Source organism: Phodopus roborovskii, unplaced genomic scaffold (assembly GCF_943737965.1).
Source record: "Phodopus roborovskii unplaced genomic scaffold, PHOROB, whole genome shotgun sequence".
NCBI classification, from domain to species: domain Eukaryota; kingdom Metazoa; phylum Chordata; class Mammalia; order Rodentia; family Cricetidae; genus Phodopus; species Phodopus roborovskii.
The window spans coordinates 3,176,010-3,201,220 of record NW_026125295.1 but is presented as its reverse complement, the minus strand read 5'-3'; the positions used below and the strand labels follow the sequence as shown (position 1 = coordinate 3,201,220).

General features: G+C 48.0%; 1 protein-coding gene across 1 annotated transcript; it reads right to left on the bottom strand.

Moving 5' to 3' along the window:
• Positions 1-582: 582 nt before the first annotated feature.
• Cmtm6 (CKLF like MARVEL transmembrane domain containing 6) lies at positions 583-21,695 on the bottom strand. Its single transcript, XM_051201958.1, has 4 exons — positions 21,509-21,695; positions 12,611-12,787; positions 9,833-9,931; positions 583-3,670 (listed from the first exon to the last, which is right to left on the bottom strand). The coding sequence occupies exons 1-4, from the start codon at positions 21,644-21,646 to the stop codon at positions 3,533-3,535; spliced, it is 552 nt and encodes a 183-aa protein (XP_051057915.1). The 5' UTR covers positions 21,647-21,695; the 3' UTR covers positions 583-3,532.
• Between the last annotated feature and the right edge of the window lie 3,516 nt (positions 21,696-25,211).

The following is a 25,211-nucleotide window of genomic DNA, read 5'->3' as shown; positions in this document are numbered from 1 at the left end:
AGTCAGAAGACAGAAGGGACAGGCGTTCAAAGTCATTCTCTACATAGTGAATTTGAAACCAGCCTGGGCTACATGAGACCCTGTCTCAAACAAACAAACAAACAAACACCAGAAGGGAAGGAGAAGAGAGGAGAGGAAAGGAAGAGAAAGGGGAAAGAGGCAGCAGAAATGATTTAAAGCCATTCAGTATAGGACATTCTTTGACAATTCATCCCATGTGATGCCCTAAAAATATTTCTGCTTATCTGGCTGGCCAGGAACTCACTATGTAGCTCAGATTGGCCTTGAACTTATAGAGATCTGCCACCACCACGGCTGGTTCTAAGAATATTTTCACTACCATGTAAGCCAGGTTGATCTGAAGTAGTCATCTTCCTGCCTCGGCCCCAAGAGCTGGAGCTAGAGGCCCCTGTGCCGCCATAACTGACAAACCTCTCCCGAGGGCAGCCAGTGGATAGGGAGCAGGCATGTTCCTCCAGACCCCTCCAACCACACACCCACCTACAAGGGACAGCTAGCTCCCTCAAGTGAGGGGCTTCTCTAAACAAGTCAATCAATGAACAACTGTGAAGACATCCACACTGGAATTAAGAGGGTTTATTTTAAAAGATTATAAAAGTTATATTAAGAGTGATTAAAAAAAAAAGACCCACAGGCTTTAAATCAACAAATACAAAAGTGATTGGATATAAGCAATGTAAAAATACATTTCCCAGTCCCCACATAAAGCATAATTTAAGTATAGTAATTATAAAAGTCTTGTGCTGTAAGTATATTTCCCTTCTAAGTCTCAAAAACCATTCTAAACAATTTGTATAAAATACAGCTAATCAAATTCGCCACAGCTGCTACTAAGGACATCTTTTGTGCGTTGACAGTCTCTGGTCCCAGCTCTTCTAGAGCTCATTTGGTGCCAGTCTTTAACCCCATCTCCCCGCAGAGGATGCAGAAGCCAACCAGTCACAGGTGCCCCCAAAGAGAAAGTTCTAAGAGTGACCAAACTATCTTAAAGGGAAGGAATGCAGTAGCCGAGAGAGCCCTCAGCTGTGGGACAAAGCAAACCCACAGTAAACAACTGGATGCTAAGTTGCTGCTTGTCCAGGCCAGAGTGTGTCCGTCCATCCTGAACAAGCCAAACACTAGCAGAGAGGTACACGGTTGGGACAACTTGTCCCCAAGGCCTGGGTGGCACTATTGAGAGGTGGGGCCTTGTGTGAGCTTAGGTCGGTGGAGCATACCCTCCAAAGGGGACACAGGACCTCAAGTCACATCCACCCTTTCCTTGTTTCCTGAATGCACAGGATGAGCCTGCGCTACCCAGCCCCCACCATGATGTGCGGCCATCTAACAGAACAGGACTGACCATGGGCTGAAGCTTACAGAACTGCAAGCCAAGACAAACCCTCTTTTTTTTTTTTTTCTTTAAGATTTACTTTATGTCTATGTGAATGTACGCCATGCATGTTTGGGTGCCAGAGAGACTAAGGACACTGGGTCCCCTTGCGCTACAGTATGAGGCAATAGAGAGCCATCTCCTGCCAGCACTGGTCCTCTGAAGAGAAGGAAGAAGCACTCTAAACCTCTGAGCCATCTCTACAGCTCCAACCTTTCCTCTTTTTAAGTTGACTGCCTCAGGTATTTTGTTACAGTACCAGACAGCTGACTAACAGTCAGTTACACTAAAGTTGCCCTGATTTGCTGTTGTCAACAGGTCTAGATGACAGTCCCAGTTACTATAGCACAGCTAGCTTGATATAAAATTCTAAAATTGTCTGCTATAAACCGGTCCCTTTTGAATTATTCTATTCTTGGTTTCAAGGGTCTCTTCTCTTAGATGGCATGCCCAGTAAGGCAACATCCATGATTGGTTTCATGATCTCCCAAGCAAGTAACCCGATGCCAGCAGATCAGGCTGTGAGTCAGTAACAGCAGAAGTTGTGTGCCCAGATTCATCCAGTTCTGAGAACTACGATAGCCTCACTCGGGGAACCAGAACCATCTACCACGAACAGTGGCAGACAAGACACTGAAAAGGAGTGGGAACTTTACAGAAAGGCCTGGACTCATGATCCATGTCTTCAGAGAGAAACCCCAGCCCGGGAAACCTCCACTCGAGCATAGAAGGCCTCAGTCAAACCCCAGAAGGAAGATAAGAAAGGTCCCCTTTGGGCACACAGGTGTCCCAGTGATTCTAAGGTAGCCTTCCAGCCACAAGCAATCCTTCCAGAATGTGGGGAACAGTCTGTAGACTCCTGACAGCACCAACAGCATTCACCAGCAGGGGTTCTAGGATCCACTTCCTCAAGACGCCTCCCCTGGAGAGAAACTCAAGCAGAGGCCCTCGAGAATAAGAACCTGACTTTCCTGCCTCAGGCTTTTGGTGACCAGGAGGGCACAACAGTCTGTTCAGCCTGGAGAAAGCCGACCACGAGCTACAGTGAGAAGAGAAGGGAAAGCAAGGCTGAAGGCTCCCTTCCAAGATGGTGATGCGGCCCAGGGACCATCTGGAAAGTCAGAAAGCAGGGAACCAACTCAGGAGGGTGAGCAAGCCCACCAGGACTCTAAAGAGAAGCCTGCAGAGCTGTGTGCACTAGAGCAGAAATGACTGTCTGCAAGGAGGGAGACCCACTTCCCAATGCACAGGACGAACGCCATCACCGTCTGTTTCCGTGTGCGCACACAGCACACACACCACCAACCGTCTGTTTCCGTGTGTGCACACAGCACACACACCACCAACCGTCTGTTTCCGTGTGTGCACACAGCACTATCCTTCACATCTCCGCCAAGTGGTGAAGGCCTACCTGTGCAATCACGTGCACTGTAGAAGACAAAGAGTCTATTCTACCTTTGGTCTTTAGATGTAGTATCAGTTTCTTCAACCTTTCTGCATTCCCTAACAATCTTGTTTTTTCTTTTAAACTTAATCTGACAACCAGAGTGCAATGTAAAACCACAAGGCGGCCGACACTGTTGCTTTTATGCACACAAACACCACCAGCCCATGCACTTTCTGTTAGGCAATGCATGGGTCACAAAGAATGCCTGCCCTTGAGGGTTAGCACATAAGTGTAAGGCTGAGTGAGATAGAGTCAAGGGCCATGTATTAGGGGAAGAAGCCTACACCAACACCTTAAACACAATTAAATCTCCAGCAACAGAACAGAATTTAACCACCAAAAACTAATAGCAAAGCAAATGATTTTACAATGAAACGGTTCCTGAAAGGACAGAGAATGAACGGTCTGGAAGCTAAGCCTGGTGTAGCCTATAGCAAATGACAGACATACAATTCAAAGACAACAGAACTCATCTTTAAAAAACAAACAACAACAACAAAACCTCCTCCATTTGAGATAAGTTCCCACAGTTATTAAAAACCCTCTGCGCTAACTGGCAGGGCTGCCACCCTGCACTGAGAAGCCGCCCTCTGACCCTCCCCTTCTCTCCAACAGACGAGGTACACACTCGACACAGGTCCCACGTCCCACGGAAGGAGCCACTCCTCTGGTCCACAGCGCCTGCTCCCGGCCTAAGCATTGAGAGGCTCAGTGAGGGCTTCAGCTCTGGAGTTGTTCTCGGGCTTTCTCAGCTGGCTCTCCTGCCGTTTCTCACACAGCATCACCACAAAGTCTAGTAGGAACATCAGACTTGCTATAAACCCAAACACCTGGGGAGGAAAAGGGGGGAGTTAGACGAGGGAGTGCGGGGCATACTCACGTGTGCTACTCAGCCCGTGCGTCCATATCCATCCCACCTTATAACTACTTTCTTAAAGACACGTTTTGTTTTTACCTACGTGCATGTGTTGCCTGAGGAAATGAAAGCCACATGTGTGGTGGTTCCTGTGGAGGCCTAAAGAGATCACAGGGTCCCCTGGAAGAGCGGCAAGTGTTCTAACTGCTGAGCCATCCGTCCAGCCCCATACTTACTATTCTTTAACAGAATTTAAAAGTCAGTAAAAGAGGAAAAGAAGTGACAGAAAACTTTCCGGAGTAACAGGTACTACTCAAAGCCCCACCCGACAGACACAGACTCCACCACAGCGCTGCAGGCCCTGTCCCAGGCTTAGGTGCCGTCAGATGGAGGAGACAGCAGTCCAGGAAAGATCTAGTCTCCCTGCTCCTCCATCGCCATAGCTACCCGCACAAGTCCCCAGTCCCACCCGCTCCACCTGACCCGCACAAGTCCCCAGTCCCACCCGCTCCACCTGACCCGCACAAGTCCCCAGTCCCATCTGCTCCACCTGAAACCTCCAAGCCATATACTCCCTGCAGGACAGCCAGGAGTCACCTCGAACATTGCTTATCTCCTCTGGAAACTTGTGGAAGGAATTCCTTTCATTCCCAGATGACTCCCAGTTGGGATTTGGAGACTAGTCCCTACTCTAGTTATGTTTAAAAGCAGCTTTACCATCCCTGCTTCCCAGCTAAACCCTGGTGCATGACAGATAAGCTAGCTGACTCCAAACTCAATTCCTGAGGCAGGAAGGGGGTAGAGTCTCTAACTGCCAAGAGGTAACCTGTCACTCAGAAGACCCCAATCCTAACCGAGGCAGGCTGCCTCCAACTCCAGCAGCTGCCATCCTCCACTACAAGAGACACTACACCCCGTTAGCCTGGGGATCACAAGGCAGCAGCCACCCTCCACTACAAGAGACACTACACCCCGTTAGCCTGGGGATCACAAGGCTGCCATGAAGACTGAACTTCGGTCCACACACCTCTCCCTTCCTACTTGCTCTGTTTACGAACCCTCTCCTGAAGAAACAGAAAGGCTGCCAAAAGGAGGCGCATCTGAAAGGGCTCAGATACTGGGGTCCAAGGCGACAGTGAAGTGGATTCATCACCAGGGTTATGAATGCCATGGAAAGATGAGGGCTCTGAGTCCTACAAGGCAGAGTGTGGGGCAGAAGGAGGACGGTGTATGCACGTGGGTGAACAATAGTGCACAGTGTGTGCTTAGAGTCCAGCTGTCTCTGATTCCTGTGTGGCGGGGACAGGAAGGGGAAAGCTATGTGACCTCCAGGGTGCCTCCTCTCTGGGGCTGGAAATCATCCCGGAGCATTTTACCCATTAAACCTGGGCCTTTTCTAATTCAGTTATATCTGGTCTGATTTGGACTGCTGTGTCAGCAGAGAGGCTTAGGGGGTGCAGAAACTTTTCAGGGAGGGGCTCCAAGAGAACAAGCCTCTGGCCTAGACTGGCATGTTGTCACCCATATGGCATCTATTAAAAAGACCCTAAAGGGTCCCAGTCCTGGCCCTTCTGAACAGGTAGAAGCTCTTCCACACACATCCAAAGCAGCTGACATACTAATGGAGATCTTTTTTGTTTGTTCGTTTGGTTGGTTGGTTGGTTGCTTGTTTTGTTTTGTTTTTCAAGACAAGTTTTCTCTGTGTAGCTTTGGAGCCTGTCCTGGAACTAGCTCTGTAGACCAGGCAGGCTGTAGACAGGGAACCCCCTGCCCCTGCCTCGCCAGTGCTGGGATCAAAAGCATGCGCCACCACTGCTCAGCCCTGGAATTCTTAAAGTAATATCCAAATGGGCTCCCTGCTTCCATACAGACTGACAATGACCCTGCCCATATACCTCATGCCAGACAGGGGGCCTGCAAAGCTCTCCCCATGACCCGGAAGTCGCGGGTCCTGTACAGGCCTCCATCATGAGGTAGAATGGAGCAATGAGTGGCCTTATACAGAATCACTGTACTAACAGTACAAAGGCCACGTAGCCAAAGGAGTAACATGCCAGAGCATTGGTGGTAAGCCACAGCCTCACAGCAATACACAGTTTAACAGAAATGGGTTAATAATTAAGCGAGTGCTAGCCGGGCTGGAGAGATGGCTCAGAGGGTAAGAGCACTGTCTACTCTTCCAGAGGTCCTGAGTTCAATTCCCAGTAACCACATGATGGCTCATAGCTGTCTGTAATGAGATCTGGTGCCCTCTTCTGGTGTGCAGATATAAATGGAAGCAAAATGTTATATACATGATAAATAAAACCTTTTAGAGAGAGAGAGAAAGAGAGATAGCCAATAAGAAATCTGAACCATTGGCCAAACAGTTTATAATTAATATAAGCCGCCTCAGTGTATTCTATTTGGAACCAAACAGCTGTGGGACCAGGTGGAAAAGAGGCTCCGTCTTCAGGCTCAGAGGCTACCATACCTTCAGGGATATCCAAAGCCACACACCTGTCTCTTTCTATGGCTGCCTCAAGATGAGAAGTCCATCTAGCTAGTAAGAAGGTCACCCTTTGCTGGGTGTGGTGGTGCATGCCTTTAGTTCCAGCACTCAGGAGGCAGAGGCAGGTGAAGCAGATCACTGTGAGTTTGAGACCAGCCTGGTCTACACAGCTGGGCTACATAGGCTACCAAAGAAACTCCGCCTGAAAAACCTAGAAAAACAAAAAATAAAACATGTCCACACAAAAAAAGGTCCCCCCTTCATCCTATTACCCACCGACACATCAACCCAACCCTTCCTATTCTCAACCCTAGTACGTATGCATAACAGCAGCAGGACAGACCTCAAGCAACATCTCAATCCCCTGCACCCCAACTCCTCCACCACCTCATGTGCTGTAAAGCTGTGTCTTTACACACAGAAGACTGGAAAGGCCAACTGCTTTAAGACCTGGCCACTTTAGCAGTCAAGGTAGCATGGAAGAGATCTAGATACACCAGCCTGCAGCCCTGCCAGCCCAAGCTAGTCTTGAGGTATGGTCTTCTTATCTAAGTCCTACAAAGCTCGTATTCCTCCAGCGGAGCCATATTTTTACCTTAGAGCACCCCATCACAAAATGCCATTCCCATCTCTTCAGTGGGCTCAGAGTCGGGTCCCTGAGTCCCTGAGGTGGTGGCTGGCATTACTAGCTGAAACGCCCAGCCTCTGCTATACTGACATGTATGTAGCAGTCTGTGTGGCTGTCAATCAGTGAGACTCAGGTCAGCAGATAAATGAAATTCCACAAAAGGTACAAAACACATGTTGATTAGCAACGGTGTCACCGACCCACAGATGTGATAAGGGAAACATGTAACTTACAACTTAGGTGAGGTGAAGACAGATGAAGCTATTCATATCAAAAGCTCCATTTTATTAAACACTACTAGGTTCAATTACCTAAACTACATTTCTCCAGTTACCTGTCACTCTATAACAACACAGGGACATGATGCCACTACCTACTTCCTCTTCCTTAAATCACTTCCTCATTGTATTATTCTAACATATGGCCAAACACTCTTGAGAATTTTGTCAAGAGACAAAAGACCATGCTTCAAAGTTAGCTTCCTCAATAGCAAAACCTTGAGGAAGTTGATGAAAACCAAAACAGGAAGAAAACAGCACCAAGTCTCTTACAACTCTGGCCTATCTTCTCCATGACTCCGTGCTGTGTGCATATGTGTGAGTGTGTGTGAGTATGTGTGTTAGTGTGGGTGTGTGTGAGTGTGTGTGTGCGTATGTGAGTATGTGTGAGTGTGTATGTGTGAGTATGTGTGTGCATGTGTAAGTGTGTGTGCATGTGTATGTGTGAGTGTGGGTATGTGTGCATGTGTGAGTGTGTGTGGGTGTGAGTACGTGTGTGAGTGTGTGTGAGTGTGGGTGTGAGCGTGTGAATGGGTGTGAGTGTGTGGGTGAGTGAGTTGTGTGTGTGAGTGTAGGTGTGAGTTGTGAATGGGTGTGAGTGTGTGAATGGGTGTGAGTGTGTGGGTGAGTGAGTGTGGGTGTGAGTGTAGGTGTGAGTGTGTGGGTGAGTGAGTTGTGTGTGTGAGTGTAGGTGTGAGTGTGTGAATGGGTGTGAGTGTGTGAATGGGTGTGAGTGTGTGGGTGAGTGAGTGTGGGTGTGAGTGTAGGTGTGAGTGTGTGGGTGAGTGAGTGTGTGTGTGTGAGTGTAGGTGTGAGCGTGTGAATGGGTGTGAGTGTGAGTGTGTGTGAGTGTGGGTGTGAGTGTGAGTGTGTGAATGGGTGTGAGTGTGTGGGTGAGTGAGTGTGTGTATGTGAGTGTAGGTGTGAGCGTGTGAATGGGTGTGAGTGTGGGTGTGTGTGAGTGTAGGTGTGAGCGTGTGAATGGGTGTGAGTGTGTGTGTGTGAGTGTAGGTGTGAGCGTGTGAATGGGTGTGAGTGTGTGGGTGAGTGAGTTGTGTGTGTGAGTGTAGGTGTGAGTGTGTGAATGGGTGTGAGTGTGTGTGTGAGTGTAGGTGTGAGCGTGTGAATGGGTGTGAGTGTGTGGGTGAGTGAGTGTGTGTATGTGAGTGTAGGTGTGAGCGTGTGAATGGGTGTGAGTGTGTGGGTGAGAGAGAGAGTGTGTGTGTGTCTGTATGGGGGGGTGAAGGGGTGTCCTAGGTAGGTTGCCTCAAACACAATCTTCTGCCTCAGTTTCCAGAATGCTAGGACTGAGGCAGTGGCATGGCTGCCTTACACTTCCACCTCTTGCAGCCTCTGGCTTCTTCCTTTCCTCCACTACTCCTCTACCCTGAAGACAGTTTCATCTCAAACACAGTAACCTGAGCTCTGCACTACTCATTCACCTGCATGTCCCCAGCACAGCCAACACAAACTAATTTATAAACTCATTACCAAACCCAGGTTGTTCCTTCTGGAGTCTGCTGTGGCTTGATTGCATCTGTCTATCCACTCATTCACCTTACAAACCAGGCTGGCACGGCATCATCTGCAACTCTCCCAACACTTTGTTTTTAACGATTTTACCTCTTTTTCTCGGCTGTGTCTGAGTATCTTGTCGGCATGCATGTCTGCACACCATGTGGATGCCCAGTGCTGTAAGGAGCTGGATCCCCTGGGACTGGTATCACGGAGGGTTCTGAGCAGTCATGTGGGCACTGGAAACTGACCCTGAGTCGGCTACACAAGCAGCAGAGCTCTCAGTGCCTAGCCATCTTTTAGCACTCTGTCGGCTCACTCAAACACTCCATCACAACTTGCCTGGCTAACCCTGCAAGTCCTTTCTCCGGAGTGCCTAAAGCAATACTAAAGGGCAGAAAAGTGTGTGACAAAGGCCATCGGGCCATTTGCATCAGCAGACACTTACTTATATGCAACATAAAGAAAACTTTGGTAACACAACTCAGTCAACTTCAGGAAGGTGGGCTCTTAAGCCTACCGTATTTGTTTACTATTTGTTACTATTACATTTAAAAGTAGAAGAAAAACTACTCTCAGGCTGGGGATATGGCTCAGTGGGGGAGATGTGCTTGGCACACAGCCTGAAGATCTTTAGTCAGATCCTGGAACCCAAGAAAAAGTCAAACATAGTAACAAAAGCAGATCCCAGAACACCTACAGGAAGTGGAAATATGAGATTCCAAGAAGCTAATGGGGTCAGGTGAGATGACTCATGCCCCTGATCCCAGCACCCAGATCTCTGTGAGTTCTAAGCCAGCCAGGGCTACATAGTGAGATCCTATCTTAAAAAGGAAAACTAGTGGGCTGGTTGGCCTGGCTATACAGCAGTGAAAAAAGACAGGACCAAACTGAAGATCTCCCCTAACCTCCACACAGATCATGGCATACAGGTGCCTACCCCACAAAAACACACACATCATTAATATAAACGAGTAAGTAGTAACTACTACTTATATATAACTTATCAAACACTTTCTAAATTATTTATTGTTTTTCTAGACAGGGTTTCTCTGTGTAGACCTGGCTGTCCTGACACTCCCTCTACAGACCAGATGGCCTCAAACTCACAGAGATCCACCTGCCTCTGCCTCCCGAGTGCCAGGATTGGAGGCAAGCATCACCACCGCCTGGCTAAATTCTCTATTTCTAAGGAAACAAAATTAAGTAAGGTTAAGTACTTACAATTGCAGCAATTTCAGCTGAGGACCCAGCATGGGTAGAAACAAAAATGATAGATGCCAACAGAAATACACAGCCTGTTCCCAGAGTGATGTAAAAATCCTACACATGCAGAGGAAGTAAGAGTACAATAGGTTAGAAAAGCAGACACCAAGTTTAACATTTTTAATTTCAAAAAACCCTGACTGACTTTCTTGGTGCAACCCAAATGTAAACATGCCTTTCAATAGGCCTGAATGCTAACACTATCTACTTCCAGCTGAATGTAATAGTATATTACAAAAAATTTTCTTGAAACAGGGTCTCACCATGTAGCCCTGGCTGCTCTATAACTTAGTATGTGGACCAGAATGGCCTGAATTCTGAGATTCAAGCACTCCAAACACTTGCCTCTGCGTCCTGAGTGCTAGGGTTATAGGCATGTGTCACCATACCTAACACATCTTCATTTTTCAATACGTCTGTGTATGTGTGTGTATGTGTGTATGAGGTGTGTGTTTCTGTGTGTGTGTGCGTGTGTGTGTGTGTTACTGGGGAGTGAACCACGTATGGCCTTATGAATGCTAGGCAAACACTACCACTGAGCTAAACTTTTGTTTGGTGGTTTTATGTTTATTTCTCATGATTCCTAATGTAGCCCAGATTAGCCATGAACTTTTGATCCCCCTGCAGCTACCTTCCAAGTGCTGGGATTACCATGCCTATCTAGGACAAACATCTTGAGATACAAAACTGCACTATGAGGGCTGGAAAGATGTCTCAACAGTTAACAGGACGTACTGCTTTTCCAGAGGACCCTGGTTCAGTTCCCAGAACCCACAGAGTGGCTCACAATCATCTGTGACTCCAGTTCCAGGAATCTGTCACTCTTCTGGCCTCCGAGGATACCAGGTATGCATGGAGTGTATAGACAGACAGACAGACAGATACGCAGGCAAACAGATAAACAAAAAATATTTTGTAAAGATTTGTTTTTGTACTGGTGTTTTGCTGCATGTATGTCTGTGAAGGTGCCAGGTCCCCTGGAACTGGAGTTACAGACAGTTGTGAGCTGCCAGGTGAGTGCTGGGAATCGAACCCAGGTCTTCTGGAAGAGCAGCTGGTACTCTTAACCCCTGAGCCATCTCTCCAGCCTCATATTTTTGTTTGTTTGTTTGTTTGTTTTTGTTTTTCAAGACAGGTTTCTCTGTGTAGCTTTGGTGACTGTCCTGGAACTCGCTCTGTAGGCCAGGCTGGCCTTTGAATTCACAGAGATCCTCCTGCCTCTGCTTCCCGAGTGCTGGGATTAAAGGTGTGCGCCACCAACGCCCTGCTCAGCCTCCTATTTTTTAAAAATAAAGATGCAGTGTTCAATAAACATAGCTTCTAAAGTCAGTTTACCTCAGTTCAAATCCGAGCTATACCACTTTCTAGTGAAGTAACTTCTTGTTTGTTTCTTTTTTGTTTGGTTTGTTGTTTTGTTTTCTGACAGAGGGTTCCTCTGTGTAGTTCCTGTCCTAGAATTTGCTCTGTAGACCAGGCTGGCCTCTGACTCACAAAGATCCTCTATCTCTGCCCTCCGAGTGCTGGGATTAAGGTGTTAGCAACCACCGCCCCAGTTTCTTGTTTGTTTCTTACTGTCAGTGTTGGGGGCCTGGGAGTGGACATGCCAAGTGACACTGGCTGTGTGTGGAGGTCAGAGGGCAACCTTGGAGAGTCAGCTTTCTCTCACACCTGACTGCTGGAATTACAGGCATGTAGACCCACATCAATTCACTGAGCCCAGGATTCAGTTGTTGTTGTTTGTTTGTTTTGCATGTGTATGTGTGCCTGTGTGTACATGCCTGAAACGGAGGTCTATGCCATCATCTTTCCCAGACGCTCTGCACCTAATATCGTCTCTCACTGGCACACAGAGCTCTCTAACTTGGCTACTCAGTCTGTCTCCAGCATCCAGCGTGGGATAAAAGGTGAGCAGCCATATGAGATAGCTCTCTAGCGCCACAGAGAAGACAGAAAAAAGTATATAAGCATTTGATCTATTCCTGACCTTATGCCAACTTCTCACCAATCTAAAATACAAAACCATATGGCTTTCTTTTTATACTGTTAATGGTTTAAAATGTTTTCACCCTTCCCCTGGAGATGTCAACCCTCTAATTATGCCAACCCATTCTCCACCAACTACTACTGACAACTCAAATGCTACCTAGGAAGTCAATGTCCCCTAAATTAAGGGGACAAATGAATTACCTGTCAGCCCTCAAGTCTAAATTACAGCAAACACCAGGGTCAGCAGATTGCCACTAGAAAGCCAAGCACCTCCTATGTGAAAATGAAGCTTTCCCAGCCCTATAAGGAAAACATCCTTTTTACTTCTTTCGTTTTTCAAACAGAGTCTTTCTACATAGCTGGCCTGGAACTCACTATTAAAAAATGTTTAGGTAAGGCAGGTGTGTGTGTGTGTGTGTGTGTGTGTGTGTGTGTGCATGCAGGCATGCACTAAGGAAGCTGAGGCAGAAGAACTGTAAGTTCAAGGCCAATCTGGGCTAGTGAGACTCTGTCTTAAAGCAAACAACAACAAAATGTCTAACGTGAATTAGGCGAAGCCACCAATAACCACACATCTCTGGTGGTTTCTCCCTCTCGTTTCCCCGTCCATCCTGGGAGTGAGTGGAGCAGGAGCCGCTGGGACACAGGGCTAGCGCACAGACACGCTCTTCCTGGTCTTTGCTCTGAACGCATTACTGCTGTAACAATAAACCAGGCTGACTCCCAGACAGCAGCGCCTGACACACTTACCGATGCCTTGACTTTTCCAGGGTCCACTCTGTCATGCACGGGTGTGCAGTACACGATCAGTAGGAGGAGGCTCAGGAGGAAAGCGCTACAGCTCACAAATTCAAAGAAGTACAAGCCTCCACACAATGTGCACTCGGACACAACCTCTTCACAGATGAAGGCCAGCAGAGACAGCAGCTACAGAAGGAAACCGTAGACCTCAGTGACTCAGAGAACCCATGACATTCAAAACTATGTGCAGGCTGTGCCTGGTGACACGCGCCTGTAGACCCAGACACTTGGGAGGCTGACGCAGGAGGATCAAAGTTCAAGGCCAGCCTTGCTAAGACTGTGAGACCACCCCCTTCTAAAACTGAAACCCACAATCTGTTCACTCAAATATTTTTTAAGTAGAGACTAGGGCGAACAAGATCAGTGAACAAACTTATCAACAGAACTTACAGTCTGCTTCCTGAAGGGAAACACTAGTCTGTGTCAAACACAGAGACGCAGAAAAGAGTGTTGTAACAGCTCAAAGGAGAGAAAGCTGAGTGCCACCACGGGAGGCAAACCATTTTATTCCTTTTCCTCCCTCCCTCCCCCCCCCCCCCCCCCCCCCCGTGCTCTAATGAAGGAGAGTTAGCAGAGGTATAGTTGGAGGCAAATGGTGAGTCCAGAGCTCAGGAGACCCGGGGCTGCACACAGAGGGGGCAGCCACGCGAGAGGTCAAGAGCATCCTGGGAGGGGCAGCCGTCCTACAGGGCAAATGTGAAGAGTCTGCAAAGGGGAGAAGCCAGCAAGAGCCATAGAAACAGCGGCCCAAGGGGTAGCGGGTGAGAGGAAGTGTGGCCACCGGAAGAAGGCGACAGGCTACAGCTACTCGGAGGTGAGAACACTGGGCACCTGCATTAGACTGCACTACAAGAAAGCTGACAGCTGGATCAGTGACCCTGGCAGGCAAGAAAACTCCCACCTGGCAGAGGAGTCAGAATACCCTGTACTTGTGGATGGGGGTGGGGAGACACAGCAGTAGACTAGAAAAGCCGAGTCAAGTCAGGGTACAGCGGGAGAGGTCACAGGAAGGGAAGCTGACCATGACAGACAGCATCAAACACTTTTTATTGTCTTAGCAGAAACCATGAGCTAGGAGGGCCGGGAAACAGGCAGGGAGCTGCTCTGTGCTCGGGGGAGCTGGTGCCCACTCGGGTCAACTCTTCAGAAAGTGGAAGACTGTTCAGGAGAGCAGGTTTGGTGAAAGCTTGGGAAATGATCTTCTGAATGCCCAGTCCATCGAAAGGACGGATGACCCGAAGTGAAAAGGCAAAGGGAAGTTGCACCTCACCCCAGGGAGGGCAGGAGAAACAGGCAGACTCAAGAGCACACAACCGCTACAAAGGAATCAACAGCGCCCACTAGAGTGTTGGTGCACACCTACACATCCAGCAGGAGTCACTGGCGTTCCGGGCCAGCCTGGGCTACAACGTGAGACCTTGACTCCAAAAAACACCTATGAGTCAGGAATACAGCTTAGTGGTAGTATGTATGCTGGCATTCAGGAAGCCTTGGGTTCGATTCCCAGCCCTGAAAAAACAAAACAAAACAAACAAAAAAACAAAAACCAAACAAGAGGCAGAGTAGCTTGGGGAAGAAAATGAAAAGCAAGAGCAGCATCTCAGAGTGCACAGTGAGCATCTCATCCTCCACAGGTTCATTTCCAGTATCAACAGACACTAGGGTCACCAGCAGCATCTCCACAGCTAAGCACTCCTGGGCACGCCAGAGAAATGAAAACCACCTTGAGAAAAAAGTACAGGAACTTTCTGATAACGCTATTCATATAGCCCCAAACCAGAAACAATGCAGGGGTCCTTCTGCAGCTACAGAAAGCTGAGGTACAAAACGTCCAGCCTAGTTCAACCTCCAGGTAACTGTACAAGGCATGAAACTCCAATCTCAGCAGTTGAGGGACGCTATAGCTAGGCTGGCAGAGTGCATGCCCACCATGCATGAGGCCCTTCATTCACTACCCAACACTAGCAAATTAATTCATCAGTTAATTAGTTCAACCATAAAAGGTTACAGCCAGGAGCCTGGGGTGAGCCTGAACTCAGATGGTAGAAGAGAGCCAACACCCAAGAGCTAGCCTCTGACCTTCACATGTGCACCGAGGCAGGCACGTGTGCATGCACTTGAACACACACACACAGAGAGAGAGAGAGAGAGAGAGAGAAAGTGCAATCTCAGTATTTGGGAGGTCAAGAATCAAGCCTTCAAGGACAGCACAACTTTGCAACTTTGGCCAAAAAGAGACTCTGTCTCAAAAAAACAAGTTAAAAAAAAAAAAAAAAAAAAAAAAAAAAAGCCAGGTGGTGGTAGTGCACTCCTTTAATACGAGCACTTGAGAGGCAGAACAGATCTCTAAATTCAAGGCCAGCCTGGCCAGCCTGGTCTACATAGTGAGTTCTAGGACAACCAGGAGTACACAGAGAAACCCTGCCTCAAAACAACAAAATAATTAATGATAATAATAATAATAATAGATACACAGAACAAACACACAGGAGCACATAATCTCCCATGGCAGTGGTGCTCAGCCTTCCTTCCTACGGCTGCGACCCTGTAACTCAGCTCCTCATGCTGTGGGGACCCCCAACCATAAAAGTATTTTCATTGCTACGTCATAACTGTGCTTTTGCTACTGTTATGGATCATAATATAAATGCTATGTTTTCTGATGGTCTTAGGTGACCCCTGTGAAAGGGTCATTCAACCCCCAAAAGGGCTTGTGACCCACAGGTTGAGAACCCCTGAGGGAAACTTCCCACCTCACAACTAAAAGGATTTTATGTCAGAATAAAAATAGACCTCTCGGCTCTGGCTTCCTGTAAAGTTAGCCAGACATAAAGCAGATGTCCATCCCGAACAATGTCGACGATGACATTCCCTCCTGCTACATCACAGGATTTGGAGTGACACACCGAGACAAACCACACCTCACTGCCTTCCTTAACCTCCTGTGCTGGTGGCGACAGTGTGAAATTTGAGGATAAGAGTCCACTGAACCCTCAACGCCTAAGGTTCTACTTGCTGTATTTGTATATGTTAAAGGTTACCCAAGTTTGAGGGTCTAGGAAGTACCTGAAAAACATGCCTACTGAGGCTGCAGAGATGGATGTTGGATCAGCAGTTAAGACTACAGGCTGCTCCTTCAGAGGACCCAGGTTCAATTCTCAGCACCCATACTGAGGCTCACAACTGTCTGTAACTTTAGTTCCAGGGGATCCAACACCCCCTTCTGGCTGCCCTGGGTACCAAACATGCAAAAAGTGCAGACAATGCATGCAGACAAAACACTCCTAACATGACATAAAAATGCACTGGAGGAGCAGGGGCCGGAACACGGAGACTTCCAGGCAATTCTTGGCTAGAGTGAGAAGACTTTAATTGAGGATCTGTCTGGCTGTTCTTGACATACTCCGATGAGAGCTACCAGACAGTGACGCCTGACCTGCAGCACAGACACAGCCTGCCCGTCTGGTCAGAAGGGCAGGATTGCTCCCCAGAAGCAGAGGGCCCCAGGCCGCCAGCAGCCCTGCTCCACAAAAGTCAGTCTTGCTGACAAGAGACAGGCTCTACCTGGCCGTCATAGAGGAAGGAAGGAAGGGGTTCAACATCCAGGCTGAACGCTTACTTTTGATCTCTAGGTTTTAGAGGGCAAGAACTTAGCGTCGCGCACTACTGTCAATATGAAACGGCCCTCAACAGTCTCTTTAGAATCACCCTCAGCACCATTCCCTCTAATATGCAGCAACAATGGGTGTGTGTTTGAGCATGGGGTGACAGCACAGTACAACAGGTGCACATCAGACGACAAGCCACGGTGCTTTTACACATCACCACTGGACAGCCCTCCTGGGAATGGAGACAATGCAGGGAAATACCCAGAGTAGCTAGAGAAGGGTGGATGGACACACGGAACTCAAACCAGGGTTGAGACACACATGGGCAGGACAGGACATCCCCAGTCGAAGGACAAAGGACAGACTCATGCGGGCAAGAACCTGCCAGGTGAGTCCAAAGGGTACTGACCTAACTGGATGGGAACGGTAAGAGATGCAGGAGGAGGAGGAGGTGTGCCTATGTGATGAGGTGCACAGGGCTCTGGGAATTAAGGGAGTTACCCAGTTCAAGAGTAGAAGGTAAACCGGGAGATGGTGGTGCATGCATTTAGTTCCAGCAGAGGCAGAAGCAGGTGAGTTCAAGGGCAGCCAGATTACACAGATAAATCCTACCTAGAGAGAGAGAGAGAGAGAGAGAGAGAGAGGGAGGTAGGTAAAAGAGGTGAAGAGCACAGAATAAGTAAGTCAGGATATGTTAGTTTGGTTTTGGTTTTAAAATAAAAAGGGAAACCTTTTTTTTTTTTTGGCTTTTCGAGAAAGGGTTTTTCTGTGGTTTTGGAGCCTGACCTAGAACTAGCTCTTGTAGACCAGGCTGGTCCAGAACTCACAGAGCTCCGCCTGCCTCTGCCTCCCAAGTGCTAGGATTAAATGCGTGCGCCACCACCGCCAAGCAAAAAAGTAAACTTTTAAAGCAAGTAAAAATACTCCAAACAATTTATCCAACAGTGGTGCCTAAGAGTGAATCTGATGGGGGGGGGGACTATTTTATTTTAGTCATATTTTAGTTGTTTTGGTAAACAGATACTTTCTGTATTAAATAAAAATAATTTCAAGAAATAGTGGTCACCAGTAATTCACAACTGGTCAAGGACAGGAAACAAGAGTCCCCTATATACAAAGAAACGGAGTTGGTAAAAGGCTCCTCACTGTTTTCCTAAAAACACTATTAACAGGAAGGACCTATCATAGGAGAGCCTGTCAGTGAGCACAGTGCTCACGCAGCCAGGGCTCTGATGTGTCTACCCAGACATGAGTAGCGGAAACAGGATTGAGAGTGGGGATCATCTGGAGAGCAGTCTCCCATCTGAGTTACACATGGACCTGAGCTAGTCCTACACGGTGTAAAAGTCTGTCCCCTTAAACATCTGAAAAACTGCCTGGCATTAGTTAGAAGGCATCGTCCTCTATAAAATTGCATGTACTTAGAGAAGAGTACACTATTAAAACATTTAAGAAGCTGAAAAGATGGCTCAGAGGTTAAGAGCACTTACTGCTCTTGTAAAGGATCTGAGTCCATTTCCCAGCACACACGCAGGGTGGTCTACAAACCCCTGCAACCCCAGCCTCAGGGTACCTGACATCTCTGGCCTCTGCAGGTATCTGCACTCATATGCACACAGCCTCACAAAAGACACACACACACACACACACACACACACACACACACACACGAGGGGAGAATAGACTTTTTAAAAAAAGAGATTTAAGAACATATAACTGGCTGGGCAGTGGTGGCACACACCTATAATTTAATCCCAGCACCCAGGAGGCAGAGGCAGAATTTAACACTATGCCCCAGTGACATGGGGAATTCAAGGCAGGTCAGGGCTACATGAGACTTTGCCAAAGAGAGGGGGGAGAGAGAGGAGGAAGAGGAGGGGAGGGGAGAGGAGGGGAGGGGAGAGATAAAGGAAGAGGAAAAGGAGGGTACGGCAACACGCAGTTGGAACCAGAGCACAAGCCTGCCAGTACAGTCCAATCAGCGAACTTCAAGTTCAAGAAGAGAGCCTTCTCCTTGAGGCAGACACCCAGTGTCCTGCCCTCTACACACACAGCACACGTGGGCACACACGCAGATAATATAGTTCATGCAGCTCACAACCACCTGTAACTCTAGTTCCAGAGGATCAGATATTCCCATTTTGCTTCTGGAGACATCAGGCATGCACATAGTATACAAGCACATGTGCAGGAAAAAATACACATAAAATTAAATATAGATTCTAAGAAATATAAATTCATAAATTCATTTTGGATAGCAATTCAGTTTCATAGCATTATGCTAGCCAACAATAAATGTTTTTCAACCATTTGTGCAATCTACAAAGGGATTATATGAATCCATAAAAAAAAAAAATCTTCCAGACTATGAGACAACATGATTGCCCAGAGTAAAAGCATTCGCTATGCAAGCCTGATGATCTGAGTTCAATCCTAGAACCCACATAACGGTAGAAGGAGAGAAAGAACCAGAACCACAAAGTTGTCCTCTGACCTCCACACACATGCCATGGCATGCATACTCACCCACACATACCAAACACACACAATAAATTTAAGTTAAAACTTAAATCACAGACTGGTTCGTGTAGTCATTTCAACATTAAAACCTGAATAAATTTATCATCAAACATTTAAAAAGTAACAAATAAAATAGGAACATAAGGGCAAATCTACAAACAGAAAAAAAAGCAAAAGTCCAATTGCATAAAATTTAAGATTCTAGCCCAGCGGTGGTGTTGCACACCTTTAGTCCCAGCACTCAGGAGACAGAGGCAGTCAGATCTCCGTGAGTTCGATGTCAGAGCTAGTACCAGGACAGCCTATACAAAGAAACATTACCTCAGAGGGGGAAAAAAAAGATTTCAGTAGCTCCTGACAACAATGTTTCAAGCACTCACTCATCCCTCACAAATGTAGACTGTCCTCTACATTTCTGACAAGCCTTTGACAAAATGCAGAACAGATCTGAGTGACAAGCTCAGCAGCACAATCCCAAGAGCTAAACACGCTTTGCACTTTTATCCTAATGTCCTGTGCTTGCAGGTTCACCCTGTACCCCTTGGTAACAGCTTGGCAACAGCAAGTCCAGAGCAGGACAGAACCTAGAGATGGCCCAGCCCCACCTCCCACAGCTCTGATAGAGAATGCCCCAAGTCCCATGTTTCACAGCAGGCTTCTTTTCTCTTTGGAATCTTTAGGCTGTTAAGATTTATGGACTCAGAAGAACAAATCACACACATGCATTCTGAATACATTTCTCAGGGTTTGGAGGTTAACACACTGTGGCTCATCTGATCGCGGTGTCTCCACACCGTTTTCTTACCAGAGCTCTGCAAGTCTACAGACTTTAAATGAACTAAAGACCCTGAGAGTGACAGAGTCTACAGCAAACAGTCTTACCTACAGCTCTCATCTACAACTTCCTTGGGACTTTATGAATAACCCAGTATTCATATATTCATATTTATTGACAATAACTATTGTATTGTTAATAGGTAAGACATTCATTAGTAAAGCAGAAGAAGCAGAAACAAAGAAGGCAGCCATGAAAATGCAAATGCATTTTAAAGGAAGCGTGCCTGTAGCATTCATTACAAGTTACCCGTGACAAATGCATTGCATGCGGACAGTGTTTCATTCTGTTCCCCTTTCTCCTTAGGAAGGATGGCAATACAGAGAACAGCTAACAATCTCTTCAAGGCAAACTGACCACTTTGGTCCAACTGTAAAGTACCAGGGAAACTTCTGGTTTCTCTTCTGAAAAGAACTAAGACCTGCTGGATTATAATAATGTGATGAGAATTCTTAACTTTGGCTTTAGCATTTCTTATTAGAAAGAAAAATAAAAGCAACTGCAAATAAGAGATTTAATGGTCCAATATGGATGGTTTCCTTGGAGCAGCAAGAATGCTTCGTTGTATGGCAATTTCTCTCTGTTCAGAAAGTCTCATTAGAAACGTGTCTTCCTGCAGAGAAGCACAGCGGGTATCTAGGAAATATGCGAGGACCGTGAATCTGCATCTATGGGTACAGTTCAGTTGGTAGAGTGCTTGCCTAGCATGCACAGGGCTCCGGCCTCAACATCAGCACCACATAAACTGCATGGGGGAGCACACACGGGAGGATGAGAAGCTCAAGGTCATCCACTGCAACGCAGTAGTGAGTTTGAAGCTAACCTGGACTACTGAGACCCTGTGAAAAGGGGGGAGAGCAGGGAGGAAGAGGAGGAGGAGGAGAGGGGGAGGGGAGAGGGAGAGAGAGGGAGGGGAGGTGAAGGGAGGGGGCAAAACCACACTGTTTCTGTAAAGGAGCAATGACAGACGGGAATCCCAGTGCCTAAGAACCTAAAAGTGCCCACTGTGGACATTCCAAGAGCGTGTGGAGGGGCACACCCAGGGCCAGATGGTCTAGGGTTGCACACACCACTCCATCTAACTTCTCTCCAAATGATTTCCTCATCCCCAGTTCCCTTCAGCGACAAAAAGCAGAGCCAGCTTTCTAACTGCTTTTTTTCTACTCCAGGAAAGTAGGTCAGCTGAGTTCCAAGAATGTTAAGTTCTGGTTATCAGAGTTTTAGGAATTTTAAATCTCCCCAAGGAAACCCATGAGCTACTTTTACCCAAGACATTTTTTAAAAGGTTCACTAAACAAAGCAAAAACCATAAACATCCTAAACAGTCTGCTTTTCCCTAAAATTGTCACTTTGGAAAAAAAGTACTATCCGCTGGCAGCTGAGCCAGGACCCCGAAACACAACACGAGTATCAGTTAGATCATAATTTAAATACCAAAGATGGCACTTAATTGCCAAAAATGAAGAGAAGCACGATGCCGAGATCTAGTCCTCTCACCCGCACACGCCAACCAGAAAGAACCCACTGTGCAAGTTAAACCCATGCACAAATTGTCAGACAAGTTAAACTGGGCTAGCGCACCCGGAAGACCGCAGAAGCCAGAAAAGATAAACAGAAAGCACATCGCTGTCTAAAGCACGAGCACTCAGGGCGGCAGTCAGAGAGTCTGAGACAGGGGAGGAAACGAGCTCTCGGTGGCTCAGGGAGAGAGAGATGAACTGCGGCGGGGCCACGGGAAGCAGGCGGACGGCAACGCCCCCTTCCCCAGTGGAAGGGAAGGAACTGGGGTGTGGAAAGGGCTGCTTCCCGACCGAGGAGGCCGAGCTCCAGCCTCCCCAGCCCACGGGTCCCGGCCCGGCCCCCGCCGCCGTTGGCCTCACCCACCAGCTGCAAGACTTTGAGGACGCGCCGGGACCAGGGCAGCCGGCCCAGGGAGAAGAAGGCGGCCAGGCCGCTGCGCGCGCCCCTGCCGGCGCCCGGGGCCGCCTCGGTGGTGGGACCGTACACCGCTCCGTTGTCCATGGCCCGCCAAAGGTCGCCCGCCCAGCGAGAGCCTCGGCGGCGCAGCGGGGGGCGTCACTTCCTGGGGCCCCGCCCCCGCTTCCGGCCAACTCCGCCCTCGCCACGCCCTCGCCACGCCCGCCCGCTCGCCACGCCCCAGCTGGGAGAAAGTCCCTCCGTTTGCCACGCCCCTCGCATCGTGCCGCCGCCCCGCCCTAGCCACGCCCCCTGGCTTCGCGGCACCCCGTGTTCGCCACGCCCCCTCCACCTTTCCGGCTCGCCCCAGCTCTTGAATTGATTTCTGCGGACTTCTGTTTTGTTCTTTTGGTTTGGGGGTGGCTTTTTTTTTTTAATTACATTTATTTTTTAATCTACCTATCTAGGGAGGGGCACCGTGGAGGGGTCAGAAGACTATCCAGGGAGTCAGTTCTCGTGACTTCCTGCGGGTCCTGAGGACTGAATCATCTTTAGGAGTGGCGGCTGCTGTCTTCACCCACTGAGCCACCTCCCTGCCCGGACTTTTAGTTTAGTTTCGGTCTGAGTCTCTCTCCCTCTCTCTCAAGATCTCACCCGCCCAGACGAACCTAGAACTCAGGTGTAGCATCTGGAACTAGTGCAAATCCTCCATCCTTGCTCTCTGAAGTGCTGGGATCACAGACTTGCACCCCGCCCTGCTCAACCTGTTTTGTTTTTAAAAGGTGCTAGGGATGGGATTCAGAGCCTTCCTTTGGCATGCTAAAACCCACACACCCACGTTGAGCTGCACCCCCGACCTCCTCCCAGGGAGTTTTATTTCTCACCTCCCACTGTTGTGGCATTTGTGTACACTTTGTGAAGTTGTATTTGCTGTGCGGTGGTGGCGCAAGCCTTTAATCCCAGAACTCTGGAGACTGAGGCAGGAGGATTCCTGTGAGTTCAAGGCCAGCCTGCTCTACAAGAGCTAGTTGCAGAACAGGCTCCAAAGCTACACGGAGAAACCCTGTCTCAAAAAACAAAAATAAAAAAAAAAAATTAAAATCTGAATATCCAAACGCTAGGCAGGGTTTCCGGGCAGAGAGGATGCTGGGAAGAAGGTGGCCATGCCAGGAGATGCAGAGCAAGTAGGATGGGCACTATGGAGATGAGATAATAAAGCCACGAGGCAAAGTAAAGTAAAAGAAATGGGTGAATTTAAATTATAAGAGCTAGTTAGAAACAAGCTTAGGTTATCCGCCAAGCTTTCATATTAAAAATGAGTCTCCTTGTCATCATTGGAGAGCCTGATGAAAAGGTCTCACTATAGCCCTGCATGTGTACAGTGTGTTATGCGTACACACTCACACCAATAAGAATGAATTTTTGTTTTAAAAGCTGGACGTTTTAAATTCCTGATGGGTTTACAGAGCCCCTGTACTTGTGACACAGTGAAGAACACACACCTGCAGACGAAAGGGTCCCTTCATAAATGGGGGGCGGGGAAAGGTATCTCTGAGCACCACCGTGTTTGTGTTGAAGGAGAGCCCACCTATGGGGAACCCCTCAGGTTTACACTTCAGAGTGTGAGATAAACCAACGAGCAGCCAGGCAATACATACATAACCGTTTAAAGGAGTTGGGGAAGAACACAAGAAACAGTGTTAGTTAAGGCAAAGGAGGGGTCTGAGGTTGAACTCCACAGAATGGAAGAAGGAGCAGTCTAAACGGATCAGACATCGGAATCTAGCTTAGCTGGAGCTGCATTCCCAATCTGCATGTTCCATTTCCACCAGCAGAGGGCAACAAAAGGCAAAGGAATGCTAAGGAGGCCATGGGGCTGTGTTTGTCACCTGCAGCTGAAGCCCAGGGCGCTGTTTGGGAAAGAAAAGGCTGAGGGGTCAGCCTCCTCTTGAGAACTTTGGGACAAAGCAGTTTTGATTACTTTGGAGTGGGGAGGGGGTTGTAAGCTTCTAGTTAACCTGGGGATGGCGAGGGTGGGATCCAGTCTGGAGTCTATTGGAGAGAGCTTGGGCAGTGTTTCAAACAAATTGCCACCCCAGGTAGCTAGAAATCCATCTTAGGGTGGTTTGTTTACTTGTCTCCTTTCTTTCCCTACTGATTGCATTTCAGATCTTAGGGGGAGAAAGAAGGTTCAACGGTTAAGAGCACCGTCTCTTCTTCCCAGCGGGTCCAAGTTCTCACCACAGTAGCCACATGGTGGTTCACATTGGTAAGTCCAGTTCTGGGGGTCTGATGCCCTCCTGGGGGGGCACACAGTGGTGCACAGATACATGCAGGTTAAACACCCATGAGCATTAAAAATAAATAAATGAATAAGAAAAAAAAAATTCAGGTCTTGAAAACATTAAAGGTGAAAACAGCCAGGTGTGGTGGCGTGCCTTTAATCTCCGCCAGCCCTAAGAGGCAGGGACTGGTGGATCTTTGTGAGTCTGAGGCCAGCATGGGTCTAGCAAGTCTCAGGACAGACAGGGCTGTTACACAGAGAAACACTGTCTCAAAAACCCAAAAGAATAACAAATAAAATAAAAGTGAAAACAAGGGCCAGAGGATGGCTCCTGTTACACAAACCTGACCAGGTGAGTTCAGATCCCCAGCACCCACACACAAGCTGGGAAGATCCAGCAGTGCTTGTATCTGAGTTCCCTACCTACTGCTACGGGAAGGTGGGAGGTGAAGACAGGCAGCCATACACTCAGGGGCCAGCTAAAGCAGTGGGCAGGATAACCCTGTCTCAAACAATGTGGAGGGGAATGCCTGATGCTAATGCACTCTGACCTCTACATGAACGCACACCTACACTCGCACGCAGGAACATTCATTCACACACACCACACATATGCATCCTACTGCAAACCACTCTTATACCAGGTGGAAGAGCAAGGCCAGGTGTGGTATACACCTGTAATCCCAGCACGCTTCGCTGGGGGGAAGCAGGAGAATCGCAAGTTCAGAGTCACCCACCCTCAGCTCCACAGTGAGTTGCAGGCCAGCGTGGGCTGCATGAAACCATTTCTAAACAGGAAACCCAAAGCCCTGGCTGGCCAGGTAAGAGTGCACACCTTTACCCCTAGCTGTCAGGAGGCAGAGACAGGCAGATCTCTTGTTTAGGGCCAGCCTGGTTTTCACGAGACCCTGTCTGACACACACAAGCCCCCACAAAAGGAAGCTTCTCTCCGGCTATGAATAATGTGAATCCAAATCCCTTCTGCTGCATTCCTGCCTGCCCAGCCCTCTCCCACAGATGGCAAAATTTGTTAGTTGCTGGTTATCTTCTTTGTATTGCTTTGTTATTTGTGCATGTATGTGTGTTATGTGAACTGTGTGCATGCAGGTACCCACAGGAGCCAGGAGAGGGCATCAGGTCTCTGGAACTGGAGTTATAGGTGGTTGTGAACTGACCAATATGGGTGCTGGGAACCAGACTGAGGTCCTCTGTAAAAACAGTAGACCCTCATAAACACTGACGGTTCTCTCCAGACACCTTTCTTGTGTTTCTCTAATAGAAAAGAGACAGATTCAGAAATGTGTGTTCATTGGTGTGAGCACATGCATGTGGGCTGAGAAGTGCATTAGAAGCTTTGATGCTTGGAGTGTTCTCTTATCTCGGGGC